Source organism: Hoplias malabaricus, chromosome 17 (assembly GCF_029633855.1).
Source record: "Hoplias malabaricus isolate fHopMal1 chromosome 17, fHopMal1.hap1, whole genome shotgun sequence".
In the NCBI taxonomy this organism is placed as follows: Eukaryota; Metazoa; Chordata; class Actinopteri; order Characiformes; family Erythrinidae; genus Hoplias; species Hoplias malabaricus.
Genome location: NC_089816.1, coordinates 31,734,120 through 31,761,523, shown reverse-complemented (window position 1 = coordinate 31,761,523; position 27,404 = coordinate 31,734,120). Strand labels below are relative to the sequence as shown.

General features: G+C 38.5%; 2 protein-coding genes across 2 annotated transcripts; one reads left to right on the top strand and one right to left on the bottom strand.

Annotated features, from left to right (window-relative positions):
- Positions 1–256: 256 nt before the first annotated feature.
- fam199x (family with sequence similarity 199, X-linked) lies at positions 257–16,911 on the bottom strand. The gene is made up of 7 exons (XM_066649846.1): positions 16,757–16,911; positions 14,741–14,913; positions 12,030–12,249; positions 8,386–8,538; positions 8,110–8,271; positions 5,284–5,532; positions 257–4,838 (listed from the first exon to the last, which is right to left on the bottom strand). Exons 2-7 carry the CDS (start codon positions 14,905–14,907, stop codon positions 4,665–4,667), a joined length of 1,125 nt encoding a protein of 374 aa, XP_066505943.1. The 5' UTR covers positions 14,908–14,913; positions 16,757–16,911; the 3' UTR covers positions 257–4,664.
- A 1,394-nt stretch (positions 16,912–18,305) lies between these two features.
- Positions 18,306–22,812, top strand: commd5 (COMM domain containing 5). Its single transcript, XM_066649197.1, has 7 exons — positions 18,306–18,631; positions 18,733–18,893; positions 19,745–19,773; positions 19,858–19,908; positions 21,517–21,612; positions 22,051–22,126; positions 22,469–22,812. The coding sequence occupies exons 1-7, from the start codon at positions 18,523–18,525 to the stop codon at positions 22,568–22,570; spliced, it is 624 nt and encodes a 207-aa protein (XP_066505294.1). The 5' UTR covers positions 18,306–18,522; the 3' UTR covers positions 22,571–22,812.
- Positions 22,813–27,404: the final 4,592 nt, after the last annotated feature.

Genomic DNA, 27,404 nt, shown 5'->3' with positions numbered 1-27,404 from the left:
TCTGTTACTAAGTTAAAGGCTAAAGAAAAGCCTGAGGTGACTAGGTCTACAATCGAAGCAGTCAACTAGACCTAGATTTACGAGGAAAGAAAGCTGATATCTATATATGAACCATAATTCCTGAAACATTCTACAAATCTTTTCAGGTCTCATTTTCATTTTCTGTATAGTGTCAAATTTGAGTGTCCTCTTCCATATTTTATTTTTCATCCATTTTAAAGTGCAAGCTCAGGTACATTAATGGTGGGACCAAAAAAACAAAATGCTTCCATTCTTTATTTGATTTCTCACCATACTTACAATGTAAATCTCACCTCAATGCAAAGCTCATTTGCATTGTTAAGTTTGAAAATGTATCTGATCTTTTCGTACAATAGGTGAAGGTATACATTAGGGTTATTTTCAATTTATTGTATAATAAGAATTTATATTACATTTTCATATTAGAGAAAATAAATGTAGTACATATTGTATTGCAATGCATGCACACTGGCACAACTGCAAATTTCTAAAAAAGGTACACACACCCTCAGTTACATCTGCATTATGTTGAAACACATTTCACAAACCGTAAACAAAGTAATAAAGAATTTCACTCTCAGAGGCAAGACAATAATTCGCTATTATCTCACTCATGAACGTGATTCAACTTTACATGGCTGATATTTTAATTCAGACTTTCTCTACATATATGCAGGTTCTTGAATATTTGATTATTTTTATTTTTTAACTTTGGCTGAAAAGTACTTTGGAAAATTAGTGTTTAGACATTACTCAAATGACAGCAAAATATATCATTTTCCCATCCAAAACAAAATTTTTGTAAATTATTCAGAGACGTTTAAATTGAAATAATGCATCCATACATTTCTCTAGAATGGGCTTGCAACAAATACACACAAATTTAGAAAACCCTGTGGAATTCCATTTTAAAATGGAAGATCTGACAACTGCAAGCTGCAACTAGACCAGTAGTTTAGCACCACTACTGAAAATGATGTATTTGACGCAAAGCTTTACAAAACACTTAATCATTAATCAATCAAGTAGGACTTCAGGAAATCTATGCATATATTTCTGTGAAAGCTTTACAATGGCTTTTTTTTATTTTTTTATTTTTTTTGTACAGTATTTACATAAATGTGTGCGGCTATTGTTTGTTTTTGGAGAGATCTCAACGCAACTGCCTAATTAAATCTGGTCAAGTACAAAATTCCAAGAGTTATTTTACCATGAAAAAAACTGTGACATTTGAACAGAATCTTGCTTCTATTGCACAAGAGATTTGAAAGGTAAAACATAGTAGTACTAAGCCCCCAAAAGGACATGCAGTGGGGAAAAAAGTACATGGGAACAATTAAGTGAGATTGTTTTCCCCTTCAAATTCATTATCTAGAGATAATTACACAAAATATACTTGGTGATTTCCAAGGCAAAAAATTAAGTACATTACCAACTCTGATCAGTAATTATGCCATATTCATTATTTACTCCACTAACACTGTTTTTCAGAGTGGTGAATATTGATTCTGTGATTTTTCACTACTCTAATTTACCACCATTTAACCATTTTTTTTTTACAATTACAAAGAAACTGTTTAAGCTCTTGCCACTGAAACAATTCTCTCAGGGTAATATCCAGAGATAGTTCATTTGAGGAACTGACACACCCCAAAATGTTCCTTTAGGGGCTCCATAACATACAGAGGGCTGAGTAAAAAAAAAAAATTATAAAGTGAGCTAAAATGACAAATTCTCAACCTAGGTAAAACTATCCCCATTCATTAGTGTCACAAATCCACTTACACAGGTGCAAACTTTAAACTATCTCTGAAACTACAACACATGCAATGTACAGAAATGTTAAATAAAATAAAAATGCACTTCAGCAAGCAAAGTGGGGAGAGTTACAAACTTTTGAGACAAAATAAAACCTGATGAAAGAACCAAGAGAACTTACCTGGTGAAGTGAGATTTTGGGTGAGTTCCTTAAAGGAGCAATCTGTAAGATCTATACTGTACTTAGTAATAAAATGTCCAGGGTGTGTGATCATAGATTAAGGAAACAGTCAACGCTAAAACACTCCATATGATTGAAGGGAAAAAAACACCAGTCTTGTCTAGTCTAAAATATGGCTTAGACAATTTACACAAGTAAATTCTTGTAAATGCAGGGGAAGTGGCAGCGGCTCTGTCCATTTTTGCCTTTCACTTAAGTAGGTAAATGTTTAGTGACATAACATACAATTGTTTTGGGTGTTTTAAAAAGATAAACTGGAATAACAGTTGCTTCAAAAAGTTATAAACGCTATAGCGCTAGCTCTTAAGTTGGAACAGAACTTAGTAAGGCCAATAAGACTCGTAAGCGAACACGTAAGGAGGAATGAAATGTTTGACTAAGAAAATTGTGAATACGAAGCAAAGTTCTGCCTCCTAAATGACATTTATGGTAGAAGGGAAAATCGATAAGTAACACCAGCCTTGTCTAGTCGAAATGTTTAATGTGGGTTTGGACAGTAAAGGCTTGTAAATGCAGGGTAAGTGACTGCTCGGTCACTTTTTGTCTTAGCAATTAGAGCCCAATGTTCTTAAGCTTGTCTCTTGCTTGTTTGTTCAGTTTTCCTCAAACTAGCAACCTGGTCGAGCTTCACGTCTAGCGAAGAGGGGGAGGAGGCAGACAGCTCTCTCCACTGCTTTGAAACTGTATTATAGTTCCGATTTTAATCGCTTTGTGTCAGTATTACAGATTGCTCCTTTAAGTGCTTCAGAACAACACAATTTGGACAAAAATGAACATATACAAAGATCACCAGTGATGAAGCAAAAAATGCATTTGTCTATGATGACTACGATTTAACACCTAGACAATATACGATTATGTAGCCTTGCTATATTTGCAAATATTCCTTTTTTCTCCAATAACTTTGTAATTACTCTGAGAAATAATTTTAACAAAAAAAATTCTTTTTTTTGAAAATTATTAAAAGTGTCAGACTTCAACTTAAACAAAAGCAAATGCATCTAAACAAGACTTCTCTGAATCACAGCTACACAATGGAGGTGATGACTATTAACGCATATAGCTTTCAGTGTTCCCTCTATGCCTGGTGCTCAGGCATATCACATTATTACAGGTGCGTCTCAATAAATAAGAATATTATCAAAACGTTTTATTTCAGTAATTCAATTCAAAAAGTGAAATTCAGATTAATTCCAAACAGAGTGGTCTATTTCAAGCATTTATTTCTTTTAATGTTGATGATTATGGCTTACAGCCAATGAAAACCATAAAGTCATTGGGCCTCATTCTTGAAACCGTCATAAAAAACACGAGCAAACTGCCCATAATGTACGAAGAAATGGTCATTCCCAAAATCTTTCTGCCAGATTCATGAACGCTAAGTAAACACCAGATTCTTTAGTAGAACATGTGTATGTTAGTGAATGCCAAATGTTCACAAACTGGGTGGGCGTGCATGTTTCTTTGCAAGGATTAGAAGGATTATGCCGTCTAAAAGCTGGGGACACGTCTCTTCCTTCCATCCTAATTCTATGCCCTTAATAGAAGCCCAGGTTGCTTTGATAGCGGCCTTCAGCTCGTCTTCATTGTTGGGGCTTGTGTCTTATCTTCCTCTTGACAAATGGTTTTGGTCAGGCCAGTGCGCTGGCCAATCAAGCACAGTGATACTGTGGTTATTAAATGTAGGAACTTCACACTAGGCCTTAATCAACTTGGATTGTGTGCCTCTACACTCTTCCTCCAGACACTGGGACCTTAATTTCCAAATAAAATGCAAAATTTTCTTTCATCTGAAAACAAGACTTTGGACACTGAGCAACAGTCCAGTACATTTTGTCCCTGGCCCAGGTAAGATGGTTCTGGTGTAGTTTGGTGTAGATGAGCGGCTTGACACAGGGAATGCGACAGTTATAGCCCCTCTCTTGGACACGATCTGTGTGTGGTGGCTCTTGAAGCAGTGACTCCAGCAGCAGTAAACTCCTTGGGGGCAGCTGTGGCTTGGTAGTTAGGGAACAGGACTTTTAACCAGGTTTCCGGTTCAATCCCCAGAGCCAGCACGTCCTGACTGAAGTGCCCTTGAGCAAGGCTAACCTAACACCCAACTGCTCTCCGTGCACCGTGGCTAGGACTGCCCACTGCCCCAGGCATGTGTGCTCACTGCCCCCTAGTGTTCACTAGTGTGTGTGTGTGTGTGTCACTGCATGGAATGTGTTATGAAATGAATTCTTCTTCATTTTGTGAATCTCCCCCAATTTTATAATGGCCTTTTCTTGACAATACTTTAAAGGCTGCAGATTTCCCTGTTGCTTGTGCAACTTTTTTTCCCGTAATGCATTTATATATGACTTTCATTTTTTGCATTGAACTACTGAAATAAAAATTTTTCATGATATTTTAATTCATTGAGATGCACCTGTATAACTAAGATAATGAAAATGTAGAACCTTTGCATACATGTCATTTTTAAATGTATACTGCCATTTAGTAAGTCTTCTCAATTTGACTGACTTGTTGGCATTACAGATGCATTTACATGTTCATGTTTCCAACTGGTTAAGACATTAAAGGGATTAAGGAACATAAGAGATGACAGAGTAAGTGACAGAATCAAGGCTTAGAGGGAGCACTGACTAATTCACTCTTGTCACATCAAGATGTCTACATCATCACTATGGTCTTCCTCCTCAGTGACTTTTAATGACAGGACCTCTTCGTTGAGGAAGAGACCACTGAGTCTTTCCTTTCGAGCCTGTCTTTGTTCTTTCAGCTGCCTTTTACGCAGAGCCTTCTGTTGCATTTTCCTCTGTTTAGAACGTTTCTGTACAAAGAATTTGTAAAAGAAAAACAATCAGAACTATTCACAAATGATCACACAAACATTTATGATTCCAAATTTGATATATTAAACTACCAATCCCAATATGATAAAATTGATAAAACACTGCTCAACCAAGTTAAATATGCTGACTAGATGTATCTACCAGGCATTTGATAATATTCTAGTAAGTATATTTGACCTGAAAAAAGTACTGGAATTCACAAAATAACTCCTGAATGTATAGTGTATATGGGAGGGAAGACAAATCATCTTTTTTGCATCTTGTGCAAGCTTTACGTTCATCAGTCACATGATCGCATAATTTAAATATAAATATTTGAAAATGTAAATTTAAAAACTCTGGAACAGTACATATAGATACTAATCACATTTGCAAAGGGTATACTTTCTTTTAAAATGTAAAAATAGCATAAAAAGCGCTTACCTTCGAGTCTCGGATGCGCTCCGCTGCAGTGGCCAGGTTGCCATCGCTGTGTGCACGGCTGATATTTGTGGAGGAGTTTGAGCCTGTGGAGCCAGTGCTACTGCTGGCGCTGCTAACCATGCTGGCATTGCTGCTACTGTGGGCACTTACACCACTGGTACTGCCACTGCTTGCCACACTGCGTTTCCAGCTGTCCCTTGTGCTGCCAGGTCTCTGCCTCGGACTGTGCTCTCGGATGTAATTCCTCACCTGAAGGACAAAGGTAGGTGTACAACATATTCTCTCATCTATAGCTCTGTGTAGAGCTGGTGGAATAACAGTTATACATGATCACTACAATGCTATTTCAGTTTCACAAAGGGTTTTCACATTTTGTTTCTGTAGGAATCAAACAGCTCAGATTCTCTGAAAAATTGCACGCTTTCAGGAACATTTATGTATCTATCCATCGTCTTCCGTTTATCCTGGTCCGGGTCCTGGGGGCAGCAATCAGAGTAAATAAACCCAGACCTCCCTCTCCCTAGCCACCTATTCCAGCACTTCTGGAGTGATACCAAGGCGTTCCCAGGCCAGTTGAGAAATATAATCTCTCCAGCATTTTCTGGGTCTTCCCCAGGGTCTCCTCCCTGTTGGACATGCACCAGGAAGGTGTCCAGGAGGCGTCTGGACCAGATGCCTGAACCATCTCAACTGGCTCCTCTGGACATGGAGGAGCAGTGGCTCCACTCCAAGTCTCTCCGGATGTTCAAACTCCTCACCCTGTCTCGTAGGGAGAGCCCAGACACCCTGCAAGGGAAACCCATTTCAGCCGCTTGCACCCGCAAGCTCATTTATTTCAGCCATTACCCAAAGCTCATGACCATAGGTCAGAGTTGGGAATGAATGGTAAATCAAGATATTTGCTTTTTGACTCCGTTCTCTTTACCACAACAGAATGGTACAGAGTCTGCTTTACTGGCACCAGTCAACCTCCCACTCCACCTTTCCCTCACTCATGAACAAGACCCTGAAATACACTTCCAACCTGGAGAGAGCACTCCTAACTTTTCCAAATGAGTACCATAGTCTCAGATTTGGAGGTGCTGATTTTCATTGGCTGCAACATGGGCCAACAGTGGAGTGGAGTTCCTGGCCTGATGTAGTCAACAGGACCACATCATCTGCAAAAAGCAGACATGGGATCCTGGGACTAGTGATGTGACATTTGAAGTGAGGTGACTGAGCCTTTGTTGAGCATAAAGTGTTGAGCCAGATGAAGCACCGGTTCGAGGCTTTTATCATTACAGTAAAAATCATGTGACTGATGACATGAGGCCTCGAATTCTGTGGGACACGTGATTGATACATTTTGTTGCTACCACATAAAAAGGGCTTCATATGGCAGGTTTTTTTTTAAACATTAAATAGACTTCATCTGACCATCTTTAATTAAATGCTGTATATCTACAGGGTTTTGACTAGTAACAATTACATTACAATTTAAGATATATGCATTTACAGTCTGACTAGTAAGAACAGTAAGACAAGTCAAAATATCTTTTAAGATGCCTCTAATGATGTCAACAAATTGGTCATCTGATAAGTCATAAATCCTAAATTATAATTAAGACATCTTAAATTCGAGCCTTGTGGCGCTTCGTAGACCGTTACTTGTCTGAAGTAAACCTGGCAAGTCATGAAGATCCACTTATATACTGGAGCAAACAAAGACATCAATAGCCACATTTGCATCAGCTAGCACTGACATTTTTATGCACTCTGGTATTGCTGGGCGATGTGAGCCAAATCAATATCATGATTAATTGTATATTTTACCACAATTACAATTAATGAATTATTTTTTACCCTCACAGTTCAGTGAAGAGGCTTTTGCTGTAAACATGCTCCAGTATTACAGCTGGGATGTTTTTTTTTCAGCATTTATATTTGACTTTTTGTTCAGTGTCATATTACAGTCAAAACACAGCATGTCCGAACCAGACACGGCTTTATTTTTTTTGGTACAAGCTGCTCAAGTCACTCGGTCAGCCTCAACGTTTAGGTTGCTTCCATGTGGCAGATGGGGGCAGATTTACATGTTTACAGCTTGGTAGCAAGGAACAGTACATGAACACACTGCGGACATAACAGAATAATAATAATAAAAAGAAAATGGATACTCTGGCTCAGGATTAATTAAGTCTGTCACATATCCCTTTGCACAGCAGGTGTCACTAGTGTGAACGATTCAATGAGGCTTTGGGTAATGAACCTTTGGGCTGGAAAGCCTCATTGGTTCATGAAGCCAGGTTTTGCCATCACTACATGAGACCACCAAACCAGACACCACCCGCCACTTGGCTATGCCAAGAAATACTGCCTATGAACAGAATCTGTGACAACAGGCAGCCCTGACAGAGTGCAATCTTAACTGGACCGGTTTGACTTACTACCAGCAATGCAAACTAAGCTCCTGCTCAATTACATAGGGACTGGACAGCTCATAGCGAGCCCAAAATCCTATAATCCTGAATCCCCCCCACAGAATACCCAGAGGAACATGATCAAATGCCTTCTCCACGTCTAAAAAGCACATGTGGACTGGTTGAGCAAACTCCCATGCACCCTCCAAGATCTTAGCGAAGATAAACGGCTGGTCCAGTGTTCCACTAAGGGGACAAAATCCGCATTGTTCCTCCTGCATCTGAGGTTCAACTATTAGCCAGACTCTATTAGCCACTATATAACCTTACCGGGGAGGCTGAGGAGTGTGATCCCCTGTAGTTTTAACTACTACACATTTTATTAAAACTAAATAATATTTATATATATTTGATATCTACTGACCTGTTTCAATTTTTCGTCCGTGAGGCAGTTCAGCTCAATGATGAACTCGCTGTCTGTTGGTGATATCTGTGCACTGGGGTCAATTATTTTAATAATGTCAAGCTGCTCCCGTAGTCCCATCTCAGTACTAACTTTTCGACTCAGGTACTCAATATACTCCACCTGAAAGGTAAAAAAAATTACTTAAATAAATTATAGCTGTAATAAAGCTGAATGCTGAAAATATTCAGAAATGCTGCACTGAATTTAGCTTTAATCTGTTGTTTAAAGCTATACCTGTTCATCATTGGTCATGGCACTCCATGGCAATTCATCCAAGTTCCCATGTGATTTGGTCTTTCTTTTTGACACAAGGCAGGGTGAACTTGGAACACTGGGTATGATGTCCGAGAGCACATCGCTACCACTGGTGATGTCACTTCCCGGCAACTGAGAATGCATGAGTGAGTGTTACAGTCTGAGAACACTAATAACATATATATAATGAACTACAGTCACCTCACATGAGTTTAAAACCATCAAATTTGAAATACTGTTATAGAATATAACTTTCATGTTAAAAGAGAAGTGACTGTAAAATTCATCTCAATAAAGTACAAAAACCAAAGCTGTTGCAGAATACTAGAACATCAGCGCAAGGTCTAGTGCTTATTAGTCCACTGTTTAGTTCAGCCAAAGCTGAAGAGTTTGTATCATTTTATATATGGATTATGCACTAATGTTTTATGGAATCAAGAGTAAAAAAAGATAGAAAATAATTTAGCTAATACAGTTTATCAGGTATTAAAATTTGCATTTGGAGTTTGAAGCACGTTCTAGGCATTGTATTCTTAATGCCACATGATGGGGACAAGTTTAGCAAGGAAATTTGAGTAAGAACACAAGACAGTACATTTTCTATTAGACAAAAATCATCACACTAGAATGTATGGTTTTCTTGTGCCAAATAATGGGTCTGTGGTTATAATATTGTTTTCCAGTTATCATAATCTTTTAAAAGACTACTGGGTCAACATCAGACTAGACAACCTTGAGAATCATTTAGAAAAGTTACATAACACATTCCAAAAGAAATGGTGATATATACAAGATGCTTTATATTTATATTTTCCATTGCTTTAAGGCTCTGCATACATTATCCCATTTAGAATTGATTTTAAGAATGCACGCAGGAGGAGAAAAGGAAAGGGGGGGGGTAAATAAATAAATAAAAATACTGCATAAAGAGCTCAAGTGGCATTTGGTCCGGAGCCTACACAGGGCAAGCCTACAGTGGAAGGGGTGCCAGTCCTTCACAGGGAGACACACTCACACATTCACACTCATGGACATTAGCCAATCCACCTACCAACATTTGTTTTTGTACCATGAGAGGAAACCCACTGGGAGAACACTATGTCAAATTCATTGGGCAATTTAATGAATCATCTGAACACTGTCAAATAGTGTTTACTTTAAAAGAATTCTGAAGCCAAGTTTGGTCCCCATCCCCCATAGATAAACAAAGCTCAATATTCACACCACTGATGCTTCATCAAGGTTTATAAACAATGCCAAACTGCTGAAAATTCAAATTGTCTGTTGCAGACATTTCAAAGGGAATATTTTATTTTCATGCATCATAGTATGTAATTACACATTTTTAGAAAAAGTAATTACTCTTTTTTTTTATTTAATTAAATTTTTTTTTGTAAAAATGTGGTCTATAGGCACTTTTTCCACTGCTTGGCATTACGTTGGCTTGGCTCAAGGAACATTTCCCTCATTGCATTTCCACTACCACAGCTCGCATTGGAAATGTAGCTGGTCATATCACTTAACCAGTCTCTAAAAGGAACTTGGAAAATAACAAGAATGGTGGCGGTAACATTAAGGCTGACATAGTCCATAGAAGTTAGCCGCTGTTTCCTCGTCATGTATTCGTATTTTTTATTTATTTTTGACTGAACGTGGCTCCATACCCCAGTTCTAACATATTAGTTTTTATTGATGCATGTCCGCCTCTCACTGGAGATTGTCTACCAACAAATCCAAGGAGCATGTGAATCTCTTCAAAAGAAAAAAATATTTGCTGCTCTAAATCCGATAATACAAATGCGATCACCACTGTAGCTAGTTTGTGCTGGAAGTCTACAAGTGTTAAACATCATTGTTTAGTCCCTACTTGGCTTGCTTTAAACCAGGTTCAAGCAGGTATTATAATAATACCCAGTTCCAGGGACCAGGTACCAGATTTGCCTAAATTGAAATATTAAATAGTTTTTGCCAGAAGATTCAGCTATTAAACCTATATAGTTTTGTGTCTATCTGTGACACATTTTTTTTTGTTTGTTTGTTTGTGTCTGCTACTAAGTGTTTGAGGAACAACATATTAACATAACTTCACAGGCCATGGCATTAATTGGTTCATAAAGGCATACCGTCCTTTAATTATTAAATGGGATTCATTTTGTGCATTAAACATGTTCTAAAATAACAATTATTTACAATTCATAACTTTCAAAATCAACAGAATATGGCAATTATTTTCACTTATGTATATCAACCATAAAAATCACACAGGACCAGAACCTCTGATTTAAGGCATTAGGCATGTTGTTAACATCAACACATCACAGCTTCAAACTCATTCACCCCGTTTTAGGCAAAAATTCATATTTATACCTTCTCTGACAGATTTTTCAGCATGGCCTTTTATTTACTTAACCGTTTAATTACATAGGTATTTGCATGAAAATGAAATGAAATTTAGATATTTAAAAACCAGAGCAAAGAGAAACTAGGCAAGTCTAGTTTAGCTGGGCTGCCATTAACCATATAGCCATTTGCACAGAGGTTCTTCTGGCATTTCAAAAACAGGAAAGCCCAAAATACATACCCTTTTCACTCGAAGATCTGGAGAAGCTTTGGTGCTTCATATGAATGTCTTTGTTTACAATAATAACAACAAATAATAAACTATAAAAATAGTTTATCTCATCAGTTGTTGACAGTGTAGTTCATTCAAAGCTACAAAACTGAAGCACTGTGTTCAAATGACGTTAAAGCAGCTCGTTTACCAGAAGGCAACAAAATAACATTTAAGTTTTTGAACATTTCTAAAACCCTTAACATTTTATCAACCAAGAAATATATACTTCATAAAGGAACAGGGCATTACTGGGAACTAGATATTGATGTATTGACTTACATTTCTATAAGGGTGACTGATGGTGTACTGGTTTGAATAATCTAGAAATTTTCCCATTTTCATGTAAAGTCAAACAAAAAGCTGTGCAGATGTAATTTACTCATCAGTAACGGTGAGATGTGTCTGTGTATTCTTGTCGTTATAGGAACAGAAAAGATGACTTTCTGTTTGTTAAATATATAACAGAAAACAAAAGGCTGGGTCACAGAAACATTCTTCGAACATTAAGAAGAGACTATGATAAATATTACATCAACAACGTTCAACACATTTCTGTTCGAGGCTCCAGTAAAACACTGAGCTACTCACCGCGGTGGATCGTGGAACTACAGCACTGAAATGGCACAAGTGTGTCCCAATTCAACTCTCTGACCCCTTGAACACGCAATTTTAGGTCCCAAAAAGAGTACTTGTCCAGGGAAAAGAGGACCTCTGGTCACTGCCAAACGGTTCCAAATTTAGTTCACGAACTGGAATGTGATTTATGGCTGAACTAACAACAGACGGTGTAGTGGCACCACATTACGTTCTCTCTGTGAAATACAGCTGAATTAACAGTCCTACTTGCGCATGTGTTTCAACATTAGGTGTCAGTCAGTCAATATGTGCAGATGCCTCTTCTAGGCCGGCCTGGTAAATATTTTCACTTCAATCAAATCTATAATACCATAATAATAGAGGTGAGATTTGTAAACAATTATAAACTGAGCTGTCCTTTCCAAAGTCTTACCTGCCATTCAAATTCACTGTCTGACCAGTCCCAGTATGTGCTTATGGATGAAGACACATCACTGCAGACACTGCCCTCTGGGAAAAGGTCAAAGGAGGTGAGCTCTTGATCATCCAGTAGAGAGTAGCAGTCATCTTGGTCCCCAACAGACACAGAAGAGAAGAGCTCCTCGCTGCACTCTGAGCTGGCCACACTGGTGCCACATGAAGTCAAGTTCCATCTGAAACAAGCATTGATAGATTACTTCATACATGAACATTATATATCAAATTATCATTTAAACTTAATTAAAATACAAACAAAATAACAAAGAAATACACTTCTCAAAAAAATAAAGGGAACACTAAAATAACACAATCTGAATGAATGAAATATTCCAGCTGAAAATCTTTATTCATTACAGAGGAATGCATTGAGAACAAAATAACGTAAAATCAAAATTATTATCCCATGGAGGTCTGAATTTGGAATCATACTCAAAATAAAATTGGAAAAACAAATTAAAGGCTGATCCAACTTCAGTGGAAATTCCTCCAGACAAGTTAAAAAGATGCTCAGTAGTGTATATGGCTTTCATGTGCTTGTATGACCTCCCTTCAACACCTGGGCATGCTCCTAATGAGGCAGTGGATGTTCTCCTGAGGGATCTCCTCCCAGACCTGGATTAAAGCATTAGTCAACTCGTGGACAGTCTGTGGTTCAACGTGGCGTTGGCGGATGGAACGAGACATGATGTCCCAGATGTGCTCGATTATATTCAGGTCTGGGGAACGGGCAGGTCAGTCCATAGCATCAATGCCTTCATTATGCAGGAACTGCTGACACACTTCATCTACATGAGGCCTAGCATTGTCATGCATCTGAACCCAGGACCCACTGAACCAGCATATGGTCTCACAATGGGTCTGAGGATCTCATCCTGGTACCTCTGGCTAGCACATGGAGGGCTGTGCGGCCCTCCAAAGAAATGCCTCCCCACACCATTACTGACCCACTGCCAAACCAGTCATGCTGGAGGATGTTGCAGTGAGCAGAACGTACTCCATGGCATCTCCAGACTGTCACATGCTCAGTGTGAACCTGCTCCCATCCGTGAAGAGCACAGGGCTGCAGTGGCGAATCTGCCAATCTTGGTGTTCTCTGGCAAATGCCAATCGCCCTGCATGGTGTTGGGCTGTAAGCACAAGCCCCACTTCTGGATGTCAGGCTCTCATACCACCCTCTTGGAGTCTGTTTCTGACGGTTTGCACAGAAACATGGATATAAGTGGCCTGCTGGAGGTCATTTCCTGTTCCTCCTTGCACAAAGGAGGTGGTAGCGGTCCTGTCACAGTGCTTTCAGTGTAGAGCTGGGCGATATGGCCAAAAATATTATCACAATAAGTTTTTCTTTATAGATCGATATCAATATTTATCACAATATTAACATTTTGCCACAATGTGACAAAGGGCAATAAAACGTGCACATAGTATGAACATTACTCAAATTCGCAAGGAAATTTCACTGGAACAATAGCTTTTCATTACCACAAAAAGTAATGATATCTATGTCTTGTGTCATGAAAAAATTCTTAGGGCATTACCGTCTCAAGCGTTTAAAGAAGCAGAAATAGCAAAAAGATTGATTTAAAATAATACATTTATAAATAAACAAACACTCCCAAGTGCTGAACTGTAAGCATATTACACTTAACACCTTAGAAGACTTAGAACAGTGTTCGTAACAGTGGGAAACCAAGAACATTTTCAATTTTACACATCCATATGTTAATTGTCTGTATCTGTTTATCCAGTTCAGGGAAGCGGTGGGTCTGGAGCCTACCCGGAATCACTGGGCACAAGGCGGAAAATGTTCCAGTAGCAGCCTGGTCTATGGCGTCGGTTCCAATTAAAAATATGCAAGCGGAGGAAATGATTTTATGCGAGGAAAACCACGTCAGGCAAAAAAAAAATATATATATATATATATATATATAAACACATACATTTGAATTAAACCTGTTATAGTGTTGTTTACATTCTCATGTTCCTGCCGCTCTCCTATGTTTAATTTATGTAATAGCATGAGTATACATGCCTGATACATGGCTGGCTGTGCTGAACAGGAATAGAAATTAAGGTATTGAGCTCTGTTTCCCAAGGCTTATCATCGTTATGAGCAAAACATTATCATGAAACATATCGATATCGTATTATCACCCAGCACTATTTCAGTGCCTCTTTTTCTAAGCATTTCCAGGAAAGCTTGGGGTCTCATTGGTGACAACTGGCTGTAGCAAACTAAGCTCGCAAAATCTGTTCCTCTAGACAGTGATTCATGCAATACCATTAACAATCCCTGTAATTTATGTTCAGAAGTGCCACTTACACTTGCCCTTCTTTTATTTAGTTTGCTTCGCAAAGACTATATTCACAAGTAGTCAATAACACCTATAGTCAAACATGCCAAGCCTTCTATGACTGTAGGACTACCATTCTTGCTTGTATTGTTAAATCTCAATGTTATAGTGAAGGAACTCCAGTGAAAGCGTATCTTAATATGTTTTTACTCTTGCTTATGTTCGATTGCTGCTTCATTTATCCAAAAGTCACCTGCTCGATCACATTAGCGTAGGGTATATTTCTTACTGAAGGCGCTGATTCGAAAGCTATGTATAAATAAGAGGTTTAAATCCCTGAACATACATTCAAAAAATAAAAACATTGTCATACCTGTTGCTGTGAAAGCGACGCAAAGGGTCTGTTCTATGACAGGAGGAGAGCTGACATCCGAAGTCACTAACATCCAGTGTGCCATCTTCACTGAGGTTTCCTCGCTGTGACAGCAAGGGAAAAGGTTCCTCAGGAGCAAGGAACTTCTCATAAAGATTGTCAGACATCTAGAACTGAACAAGACAAGATAATAATAATAAAAAAAAGCATTTTGTAAGTTGCAGGGCATAAATGTTAAATGCTGTAAATGTAAAAATAAGCTGGAAAGTGAATCTACCTAGTTATCTACAGTCACACTTGTGCTAAACTTGGACATGTAGCTTGAATTAAAGTCCATAACTCATTTGTATAATCTCCCCCTAAGTGATTAATCTTCTCCAAATCAACCCTTTCAGGGGATCTTCCCCAATAGCACAGGATGTCACCAGCCACTGCTTACACCATATTGTACACAGAAAATGAAAACTTACATCCTTAATAAACCACTTTCCAACTTATATGGGTATGTTGATCGTGCTCTTTCTAGTCTGGCTCCCAGATTCAGGAATTTGCTTCCCTCACATATCCAACAGGCCAACTCTACCTTCACTTTTAAACAAAACCTCTGTCTTCAATATTGCCTTTAACTGTTCCTAATCTTAGGCGGCACGGTGGCGCAGCAGGTAGTGTCTCAGTCACAGAGCTCCAGGGGCCAGCTCCGGGTGACTGTCTGTCCTCCCACAGTCCAAAAACACACGTTGGTAGGTGGATTGGCGACTCAAAAGTGTCCGTAGGTGTGAGTGTGTGGGTGTATCTGTGTTGCCCTGTGAAGGACTGGCGCCCCCTCCGGTGTGTGTTCCCGCCTTGCGCCCAGTGGTTCCAGGTAGGCTCTGGACCCACCGCGACCCTGAATTGGATAAGGGTTACAGATAATGAATAAATGAATGAATGAATGTTCCTAATCTTAAACTAGCCCTCGATCAAGTCGTACTATACTCATTTGTGATGTTATGATACTGTGATGGTGTTCTCATGTCTTTACAGTTTTCTTGTATTATGAAAACTTGTAAGCGTCTTTTAATTCTTTAAAAACGCCATATAATAATAAGTATTATTACCAACGTTAGTTAATCTAATTTGAACCTTTAAAATGGGCATTGTATTGTTCTTTGGCCCCTGTCATAAATTAGCAATAATACGCAGGCATGAACATACACACACAGAACCAGAGTGGTGCTCAAGCACCTGCCTTTTTTGCCGTGGATGAGAAAAGTTCCCTTTCTACTTTATTTAGGAGTCACACCCGCTGAAAACGCCTGGCTTTTCATACAAAGAGCATCCGTGAATAACGCATAGCCTACACGTTTTGTACTCATGAGTCACGAAATACTGATTTCAAAGCCTTTTCCAGATGTTTACTGACGTTTGTCATGTTTAATGAAGAGGGAGGGGGATAAACTGCAGAAGACAGAGAGAATTTAAAGACAGTTAACCGTTTTACAAATTAGACAAGTTCAGTAGTTTTGTTTTATTTAAAATCTTACTTATTACTTACGCACAACATGGCCTTGTTTTCATTTATTTATGTAACTTGATCATTTGAGTTATTTGACTAGATGTGTATTGATTGTGCTAACAAAAAAATATAAAGGTTAAACATCCTACTGCGTGTTTTTTTTTTATTATTTCATTTTATGAATAATTTCTGCGATAGGTGCACTTTTTGGCTTGAGCACTTGCCCCCAAAAAACTGTCTGTGCACGTGCCCGTATATGATAGGCCTTAAATAAACCAGGCTTATTAAGCATTTATGCATCATAACCTTTTGTTGACAAATCAGTTAGCGCGCTAACGTTAGTTATCTAGCAAACACGCTAGCTAGCTAAGCCTCCTCAAAACAAACTGGATTAGCTAACACGGCGTTTCAGACGGATTGAAACCTACAATATTTCTCTAATTGGGAATTTAGCAATAATTTCGTAACCTTTAGCCATGCGTGAACACTGAGATATTTTCCTGAAAATAACATAGTGTTACCTGTTGTTATTTCTTCAGAGAAACAGCTCCATATCTGTTCACTAAAGCCTATCTGCACCCTCCCGACCGAGCTCCGCCAAACAGAATCCGAATGGCGATTTCACACGATCTATATATCATTCGCCCTCACACTCTTACTAGAAATACTGAATGACCACCAGCGAACTGGGACGGTCTGGCCAAACCCCGCCTCCTTTCAGCACTCCGGAAACACATCCCCGTCACACACCGAAGGCACGTTCAACAGCTCAGATTCGGTTAATAACACAAAACTACTCAATTCATATTTATGAATTATTGAATTAAAGAAAAATGTAATTATTTCCCCCACTTTCATACAGTGTGTTCGTATTTGTATAATAAGAAAAGGCGCCTGTGTGTAATTATTACTGGTAGATAAATCAGTGTCTTTACATTCTGGCTTTTCTCAGTTTTGTATTTAATGCTGTAACAAATGTAAGGAATTTGTATAAAGTTAAGCAAGCTTTATTTTACTGTGATTTCATGGCAAGTAATACAGCAAGGGAACAGACAGTATCTGGGTTTGATATGACCATACACTGATGGTGGACACTGCTTTGCCCAGGTAATTCTCCAAACACCAAATACAAACACACACACACACACACACACACACACACACTGGAGAGATGTGCTGTATGCTGGGAGTTCTGCCATGAGTCACAGCTCATCCAGTTTTCAGCAACAGCTACAATATTCATAACTAGCATGACAAGAAACATTAAAATATGGCCTGCAGATCTGCTACATGGTTAGTGAGTCACTATCTCTCCATGAATTAATGCATGATTTCCCATAGTGTAATGAATATCAATGAAACCAACAAGTCTAAGTTTGCCAGACCACCATCAGTTGCAAAGATATTTAGACAATTGTCACTAATATGTCTGTCATTCGTGTGGGTCAATAATATCATTCTTATTAGACATCTGTAAGGGTAATAAATCCTGAGTAAGGGCCTGTGTTTACCAAGAACCCCATAAATTGATACACACGACCCTGCTTAATAAAGGACACAAGGGTTTTCCTTAGAGACCAAATGACTCTAACCAAGAGTTTAAACAAACAGTACATCCAGAATAATACAATATACAGCCCCTTAAACACAGATGTAAAAAAGAACGATACATTCATGAATTGAGTAATCAATGTTCCAAAAGCTGTTAAAGACATTTCAGTTTTCCAAAAAGTTGTTTCCTGATATTTAATTCTAAACATTAAATTAATATTAATAAAAATATATTAATATAATTAGCTAAAAACGTTCTATTGTTTGAATCCAGTTTTTGTTTTAATTAAAAAAGTATCACAGTTAATTCAAGGGGAACATTCATGTGCTGCATTGTTTCAGAAAATGCAGTACTCAGTACGAAAATCAATATTATAAAAGCATTCATAATGTGCCAACAATGCAATTTAAATGATGTGTAATTTACTTTAAATAAAACAATTCTACTTAGTTGTCAGAGTCACAAAACAACAGAACTAAACTGGGCATCGTGAACGCACCCCCGAACGGACGCCTGTTGGTTATTTCCCATAATTCCTTGCTGGTCACATGAGAGACGACACTGAAAACATTGCCTTTTCACTGGAATATTTGACTAAAATGGGGCTTACAGTGGCATGGTTTTAGACAGTGAACAATCTTTTAATACGCCTGTTTGAAATGACCGTTGGTGCCAACATATTTCTCTGCAGTAGATGGTTTAAATGAACTCTGTTTAAAAACTACAGGCAGCACAATGGCGGAAAATGTCGTTTTTTTCGGAGGAAGGGTCCCCCCAGGAATCGAACTCATGTCCAAGGAACTGAAGGATTTAGACAAAGAAATTTTCAGAAAAACCCTTAAAGGTGGTATTACCATTCTAAACGCGACAGTTTAAACTGCGGTTTTTAAAAAGCAAGGCGACGTGCTGTGGCGCCAGCTGTTTATTTTTTGTGTTTTTTTACAGTGGTGGCGAACGCTGTTAAGGGGAAAACATGCAGTGGAGCAATGACAGAGATCGCAGCGGGCAGCTCACTCTCAGACGAGAAGTTCAGTCGTATAGTTGCAGGAATGTATGAACTTCTCAAAGAAGCTCTGCGTCTGTCGTCAACGTCATTAAAGCAAGAGGTAATCTCACTTTAGGTTGAAATACGTCTATGAGTTGAGCAACTCCCTCCCCCAAATTGTTTACTTTGTTAATATGTCAATGTGATGTTTTTAATATGCTAGATAGATGTATCACAAGGGTGGCGCAGCAGGTAGGTGTCGCAGTCACACAGCTCCAGGGGCCTGGAGGTTGTGGGTTCGATTCCCGCTCCGGGTGACTGTCTGTGAGGAGTGTGGTGTGTTCTCCCTGTGTCTGCGTGGGTTTCCTCCGGGTGCTCCGGTTTCCTCCCACAGTCCAAAAACACACGTTGCAGGTGGATTGGCGACTCGAAAGTGTCCGTAGGTGGGTGAATGTGTGTGTGTCTGTGTTGCCCTGTGAAGGACTGGCATCCCCTCCAGGGTGTATTCCCGCCTTGCGCCCGATTACAGATAATGGATGGATGGATAGTTGTATCACAAGTAAAATAAGCAGTCGTTTCCAGGGACGATTCTATAGAGAGAACTTTATAGGTGCTAAGCACCCAATAAGCCTAGCAGCCCACCTGGTTCTTCCTGCTCTAGTACTCTCTCCATCATCCATCATTAATGAGCTAATACACATACAGACAGGATAGCACCTGTGGTAAAATGACATAAAGAGTGATGAGAGAGTCAGTTTAGTAAACATCAGGAGTGCAGTTAATGATAATGTATTGGTAATGATTGGGTGATATAATTTATTTGCAACTTCTACATCCCAATCAAGGTGATGGTGGGCGTTCTACTTGGAATTGATGGACACAAGGCATAAACACATTTCGTATAGAGTGCAGTTCGTTTTTGATTAAAGTGATTTACATCTTAAATTAAATAGCTACATTTCTTTTTGTCAGGGTTTTAAAGAAGATCTTCGTGAGCTTAGGTAAGAGAATTTTATTGAAACAGTCTGAAACGGCCTGTTTCGGCAGATGGGATCGGACACCAGTAACAACATTTATTCCTGCAGGATTTCAGAGGAGTTCATTGCAGATTTTGCCAGTGTTGTCTTTGGGAATGGGTATGTACTAAACACATGTAATAAACATAGTATTGATCAAAATTTCTATATTTTTGTTTGGACATATTTTATTGTTATTAGGTAAATATTACGCAAATTAGCTCAACATTTATGTGGGTGAAACTTCGTTCTTGAGGCTTTTTTGTAGGGTCTGACCTGAGGAATTAGGGGAAAACAAGAATTTCGTCTCTAGCGCCAACATCAGGCCTATTGGGCTGAGCTCAAGCACCTCAGTAGCGGGAGGGCTTACTACCTGTTGACCAAGTATAAAATCTGTAGGCCTTATGGTTTGGGCTGCCCATCGTGATTCACTGATGAAAAAGAAGAAAAAAAACTGAACAAAAACAATAGGACTCAAGCACCTTCGGTGTTTGGACCCCTAATTAAAGTCAATAGGGTTTCAAGCACTACATGCTCGAACCCCTAATATCAAATTAAAATCTGAACAATCACAATAGGGCTTTGCCCATTTTATACTCAAACCACTAATAATAACAAATTAAAATTATTACAATACAGTTTCAAGCACTGCATGCTTGAACCCCTAAAATACAGAGCAAACACGAGAGGGCTTCAGCACTTTTGGTGCTTGGTTCCCTAAAAATGAAGAGAGAAAACAGATACCATTGGAGAGAGAACCCATTGGATATTCACTTGCTGTAATGTGAGGAGAGTCTCCAATCAGTTTGCATTTGCTACAAAGTGCACTAATATTACATGTAAGGCATAACTGTGTTTTTAAAACCGAGTACAAAATCTTTAAAACTAAGTCATACAGATGTGTCCAATATGGATAGTTTTGTATTAGAACTATAATGCAAGGTTTGGCTGGTTGAATTCTCTAACTTATCTCCCTATTATAGTGCACTACAAAGGGAACATAATACAAGATACGATCGAGCACCCCAGGCTGGATGAACTGTTTTGGACCGTAGTAAGTTTATCTAGAGTAGTTTATTCAGCAAATTAGCGGTCTGGGTAATTTACTCGGCAGGTAAGTGATAAAGTAAAAAGTTAGTTAGCTGAGGCTGGGCCAGTCTGGGCAGTGAATGCAGTGCAGTAGAGTTGATACCTGTTGAGGATCTATAAGTTGGTGGAAGGATTTATACATTTTATAAACATATTTGACACCACTTTCACAGCTCAGTTTATTTATTTTATACTTTATTACCTGAACTGTTGCATACAAGCAAAAGAACCCTTGAGGTCATGGGTTATCATGAAATAACAGCACAGCTGTGATGGAACACAGCACTCACCTTTGGCTCGTGTTTGTGCCGCAACACAGCTGTACTGTTATTTCATGATAACACACTCCCTCATATTATATTGCTCAAAAACTGAATATCCACATAAGGTTAAAGCAGTTTGAAAAATAATAAAACAGGATTTTTAATAGGCTAATGTTTAGTTATGCTCTCTTTTTTTTTTCTAGGCAATACTGAATATTGAATAATAAGTATTCATTCTACAATAATAAACTAATGAAGAAGCCAACAGCCCATTTAAATTTATTTATTAATTTGCTAGTATGTTTTTTTTCTTCAAATTAAAAAGAAATGTAATGAGTTGGCTGTCCTCAACTAAATTTTTGTTTTTCTCTTCCAGGCGATCTGCATTGGATTCTGTAGTTGGACAACAAGGTCCAAGATTACCTAGTTTAGAGGAATTCAGGTGGAGAGTTGATGTTGCCATTTCAACAAGGTATTGCAGACCTGTGCTCAAAGGCATGGTTTGACAAGAAAAACAAATAGTTTAAGCAATTTTCTCCTTTATTCCAAATATAGATAATCAGCACAGATTTTTTTTTGGTCTGATGTTTGCTTTCTTAGTTTTGAAGTAGTTATGAAGCGAATGCAGCTAAATTAAATGGACATCATTCTATATTTTCTATTATCAGCATCTTATTGTTGAATGGCTGATGGACTACAAAGAGGAAATTAGGATTTTTCAAAATGTTTTGGAGCTAGATTACTTGTGCCGGACTTGACAACTTATCCAATAAAAAGGCATTCTCATAATCTCTTTTTGGATAGATTTTACTTTTGGCAGTAAATCATGAGAGTTTTTGATAGAGAGATAATATTCATAAAACTATACATAACATTAAGTAATTGATTAAATTATGTTTCTGTATTTCAGCTCTTTGGCTCGAGCTTTGCAGCCCTCCGTTCTTATGCACTTAAAGCTTTCAGATGGGAATGTCCATTGCTTTGAGGTAATTAAGAATGAGTGTTGTAAATAATTAATTTAAAAGAACATTTAACATTAATAACTATCATGGACAAAGCTACAAGATTGTTACCAGATAGTGCTCATTTTGCTCTTACACTTTACGGATGGTGCTTGTTTTCTGTGTGAATGGCCAGAGTTTTAAGACTAAAAATCATTGCCAAAATTAGGACATTATAGTATAATCTTTAATTAGTTAAATATAATGAAATAGCAAGTGATTCCTAATTTGAACGGTATTGAATGTTATGGTGCTTAGTGGTAAAAATGTATACAGACTTTTTTGTTCATGATCTGATGACATGATTTTTTTAAAATATATATATAGGTACCGGTGTCCAAGTTCCAGGAGCTACGATACAATGTTGCACTTATTCTAAAAGAGATGAATGACTTGCAGAAGCGAAGTATCCTTAAGATCCAAGACTGATGTATTATGCAAACTGTGTTTGTTTGTTTTTAGGAGGAAATCATCAATTGATAAAACAAGTTCATGCATATTAAATCATTGTTAATTACTAATACTCTGGTTTTTATATAATTAAGTGGCAGTGCCCAATGCAGTCGTCCCAGCACAATTCCAAATAAAATGCTACTGCAGTTTTGGTGCAACATCTGTTTTGTGTATTGATCATGTAAAAAAAATAAATAATATCGGGTCAGTTGTGGTCCTATGGTGATCTTTTTCACTGGGAGGGTAGAAGTATGGAGTGAATTTTGTGTCAAAAGTTCTACGAAAGCAAAAATAAATCTGCAAGCAAAATTCCTAGAATCAAGTGCAGAATGTATATATTGTGAATGCATATCAGAAAAAATATATCAAAAGTATATATTTAAAAGATACTTGGTTATCTTATTACTCTTTTCAGTTATTTGATATTGATTTTTGATTGCATTTTGCCAATCTTTGCATTCATTAGGGTTGAAGCACTTTAATTATGAAGCAGGGTTTATTATTAGGGTTCAAAAATGTAATGTTTGAAGCCTATTGTAAATGTTAAGATTTATCTTCTTCCTACTATTATTATTATAATCTTATTATAATTTTTTTGTCCAAGTCTCTTGAGCCTGGTGTCAAATCATTCGCAGGAGTCTGAACCTTAATTATTGAAAAAAGGTTGGAATTTTGATTAAAGATGGTAAATGCAAATGGAATATGCAAATGAACCTCTTCTGCTTATCAAGTATTTTACTTAAAAATCTGTAACAATTTTGGGGGGAAAGCATTGGAGTTATAGGTGCAAAGCATGCGGGATCTCTGTTATTGGGAGGGTCCTGTAAGTCACATACTGAGAAAAGTTCAAATTTTTTATGATAATTAATAAAGTTCAGGTCCTTAGGAATCAGATGATAACACATGTCCGTGTTTGGTAAATATCCACAGTGCAGTACATGCTCAAAATGTTCTGTATGTGCATTCCTAACATGAATGGCTCAGCAACAATATTGTAATATAGAAATTTCTCACCACCTGATGGCACTATGACACTAAATATTGTTGATCTATTTTGGGATGGAGATCCTATTCAAAAGGCAACGTGGAGCAAAGACTGTAAGGCCCAGAAAAACCTAACTTGGCAGCAATGTACAGCCAGTGTGAAATTACTCAGCCAAGCAAAATTACACTCCTTGGCCTGATGGTGACGCTATAGTGAAGCGAAACGCTTTGAGGTCCATATCTCCTACACCGTAAGGCATAGAGATTAATTCTTTTTTTTCCCGTATTCCTTGGTTGAAAACAAACTAATATGCAGTTTGGATCATTTGGCTCTGCACACTTAGATTTTGAGCTAATTTGCATTATTTGTTAAACATACTTTTGCAAGGGTGGCACGGTGGTGCAGCAGGTAGTGTTGCAGTCACACAGCTCCAGGAACCTGAAGGTTGTGGGTTTGAGTCCCACTCCGGGTGACTGTCTGTGAGGAGTTTGGTGTGTTTTCCCCGTGTCCGTGTGGGTTTCCTCCCACAATCCAAAAACACACATTGGTAGGTGGCTTGGCAACTCAAAAAAAGTGTGTTGCCTTGTGAAGGACTGGTGCCCCCTGCAGGGTGTGTGTCCAGTGATTCCAGGTAGGCTATGGACCCACCACGACCCTGAACTGTGCTGTGGGAGTGCTGTAAATGCTAAGTTTCTCAGCATCCACAAAGCAGATAGGACTGTTGTTTGGCATGCTTCTCTTGGCAAGGCTATAAGTGGAAAATGAAGGACTATATGATATGGGCAAAATTGTGACCGCTATTGGCCAATTAGCTGTCAGCAGCTGATTGATAACCTTAACAAGTTCCAACCATAATGAAATTTGAAGTGTGTCCCTGGAGGTACTTCCTAAGTAAATAAAAACATTTAGAAACGATAGCCACTAGAGGGTGCAATGACAGAAAAATATAGAACATATCAGTGAGAATTAAGTGTCTCAAAAGCAATATGATTCTCTGTATTCTCTGCATAGGGCCTCACAACTTTGAAATGTATTGTCAAAACATGCATCAGATTTCCTCATTGGCCAGTTGTTTGAAAATTGAGCTTTTCAAAGTAGTCACTGGATTTTTTTCTATTCCCAACCAATTGGTCTTGTTGGAAACTTCAGAGTCTGTAGGTAAATAATTATCAAAAGAAGTTCAACATTTGAACACACTGTTGCCGCAATATATTAACAAATTGAAGTGGGTGGAGCTTTATAGATTCAGCTGTAACTCAAACAAATTAAGGCCAATGGAGAACATACTTGACAGATATGTGTAGGGCCTTACTCTGAAGGAGCACATAAATTATGACCAAAATGCACCAAAAGGGGGCATTACAATTGGATAATAATTGGTCGTGTTTTTTTTTGTTTTTTTTTTTGTATTGTACATCATATATTAATTTATATCACCATAATTTAATCATGTCATCTAATCCTCATACTGATCAAGCATCTGACGTTTTTAAAATTTTGGGCAAAGCGTTATTGAGTTATAGGTGCATTTATTGGATTTGTGGAAAACATGCAGGATCTGTGTTATTGGGAGTGGCCTGTAAGTCACATAGTGAGGAAAGTTTTTTTTTTTTTAATAATTATTAAACTTCAGGTCCTTGGGATTCAGACGATATCACATATGTCCATGTTAGGTAAATATCTACATAGCAGTATGAGTTCAAACGTTTCTGTATTCCTAACATGAATGGCTCAGCAATAATATGGGAAAGTAGTCATTTCTTACACCACACGATGGTGAGACTAAATATGGTATTATTGACCTATGGTGGGTTTGAGATCCTATTCAAATCGCAATGTGTAGCGAAGACTGTAAGGCCCAGGAACACCACATTTGGCAGCAAGGTACAGCAGATGGGCAAATGACTAAGCCAAGCAAAATGACACTCTTTGGCCTGATGGTGGCGCTACAGCAAAGTGAAACACATTGAGGTCCCTAACTCCTACACTGTGAGGCATAGAGACAAAAGCTTTGTTTTCCCTGATTCCATGAGTCTGGTCAAACTAATTTGCAATTTGGATCTTTTAGCTCTGTCCACTACGATTTTGAGCAAATCTGCATAATTAGCAAACCCTACTTTTGTGAACTAAGTCCTTGGTTTTTCTTTCAATTCTCTTGAGCTTGGTGCCAACATGTTAGCAGGAGTCTGAAACTAAATGATTATCCAAAAAAAATGCTGTAATTTAGATTCAAGATGGCCACCATGTGCAAATGAACCTCTTCAGCTTATCGCACCTTTTTATTTTACGTCTTTAACTCCTTCAAACTACCTGGCGCAGCAGGTAGTGTCGCAGTCACACAGCTCCAGGGACCTGGAGGTTGTGGGTTCAATTCCCACTGTCTGTGAGGAGTTTGGTGTGTTCTCCCAGTCTCCGCGTGGGTTTCCTCCCACAGTCCAAAAACACGAGTTTGTAGGTGGATTGGTGACTGAAAAGTGTCCGTGAGTGTGTTGCCTTGTGAAGGACTGGCGCCCCCTCCAGGGTGTATTCCTGCCTTGCGCCCAATGATTCCAGGTAGGCTCTGGACCCACCGCAACCCTGAACTGGATAAGGGTTACAGATAATGAATGAATGAACTCCGTCAAATTTTATTCAAATAGGTTCAAATTTCAGGTCCATACTTATGAAAATATGGGGCGGCACGGTGGCGCAGCAGGTAGTGTCGCAGTCACCTCCGGGTGACTGTCTGTGAGGAGTGTGGTGTGTTCTCCCCGTGTCCGCGTGGGTTTCCTCCGGGTGACTGTCTGTGAGGAGTGTGGTGTGTTCTCCCCGTGTCCGCGTGGGTTTCCTCCGGGTGCTCTGGTTTCCTCCCACAGCCCAAAAACACACGTTGGTAGGTGGATTGGCGACTCAAAAGTGTCCTTATGTGTGTGTGTCTGTGTGTGTGTGTATGTTTGTCTGTGTTGCCCTGTGAAGGACTGGCGCCCCCTCCAGGGTGTATTCCTGCTTTGCGCCCAACCGCAACCCTGAACTGCATAAGCGCTTACAGATAATGAATAAATGAATGTCAAATATGGCATGACAATTCACATAGGGGGTGCTGTAAATGCTAAAAGATTATATCTCAACATCCACAAGGCAGATCGGGCTGACACTCAGCATTCTTCTTCTGTGGGCAAGGCTATAAGTGGAAAATTAAGGACAACCTGATCCACAGGGGACATTACAATGTGACAATCATTTACTGTATGTTATGGTTTGAACATTTTCTGTGTGTGTATTTCTAACATGAATAGCTGTAACTGCTCAGCAACAATATGAGAAATCCTTTTGATAAGTTTTGACTTTCTTTAACTTGTCTTTCTCACCGTGTAATTAAGACACATAGTTCATTCATACTTGTGAAGCCTCAGTGGCCCAAACTGCTTATGGCCTCTTTGTGCTGATTGTAGATTACAACCTCACTTCCACTAATATTACAAAAAATGAATATTGTCTTGGTACTTTGAGTAATTGGGATATATTTTCTGTCCACATGAAGACTTATGCTTTAGGCCTCATACTTTCAAACTTACCCTCATAAATGCCTTATCTGGCCTAACTGGCCCATGCTCCCTGAGGCCTCATTGTGCTACTTCTGCGAACTAGTTTCTGAACTACATTGCATATGATCACAAAACCTAAGCAACCTCTGTGCTGCCAGTCTGCTAATTTGATGTATTCGTTTAGAGACTACAGTATGATTGCTTCTTGAGCATAAAATATGGACTGAAAAACAAAAAAATATGAATATATATATATGAGTATATATATATATATATATATATATATATATATATATATATA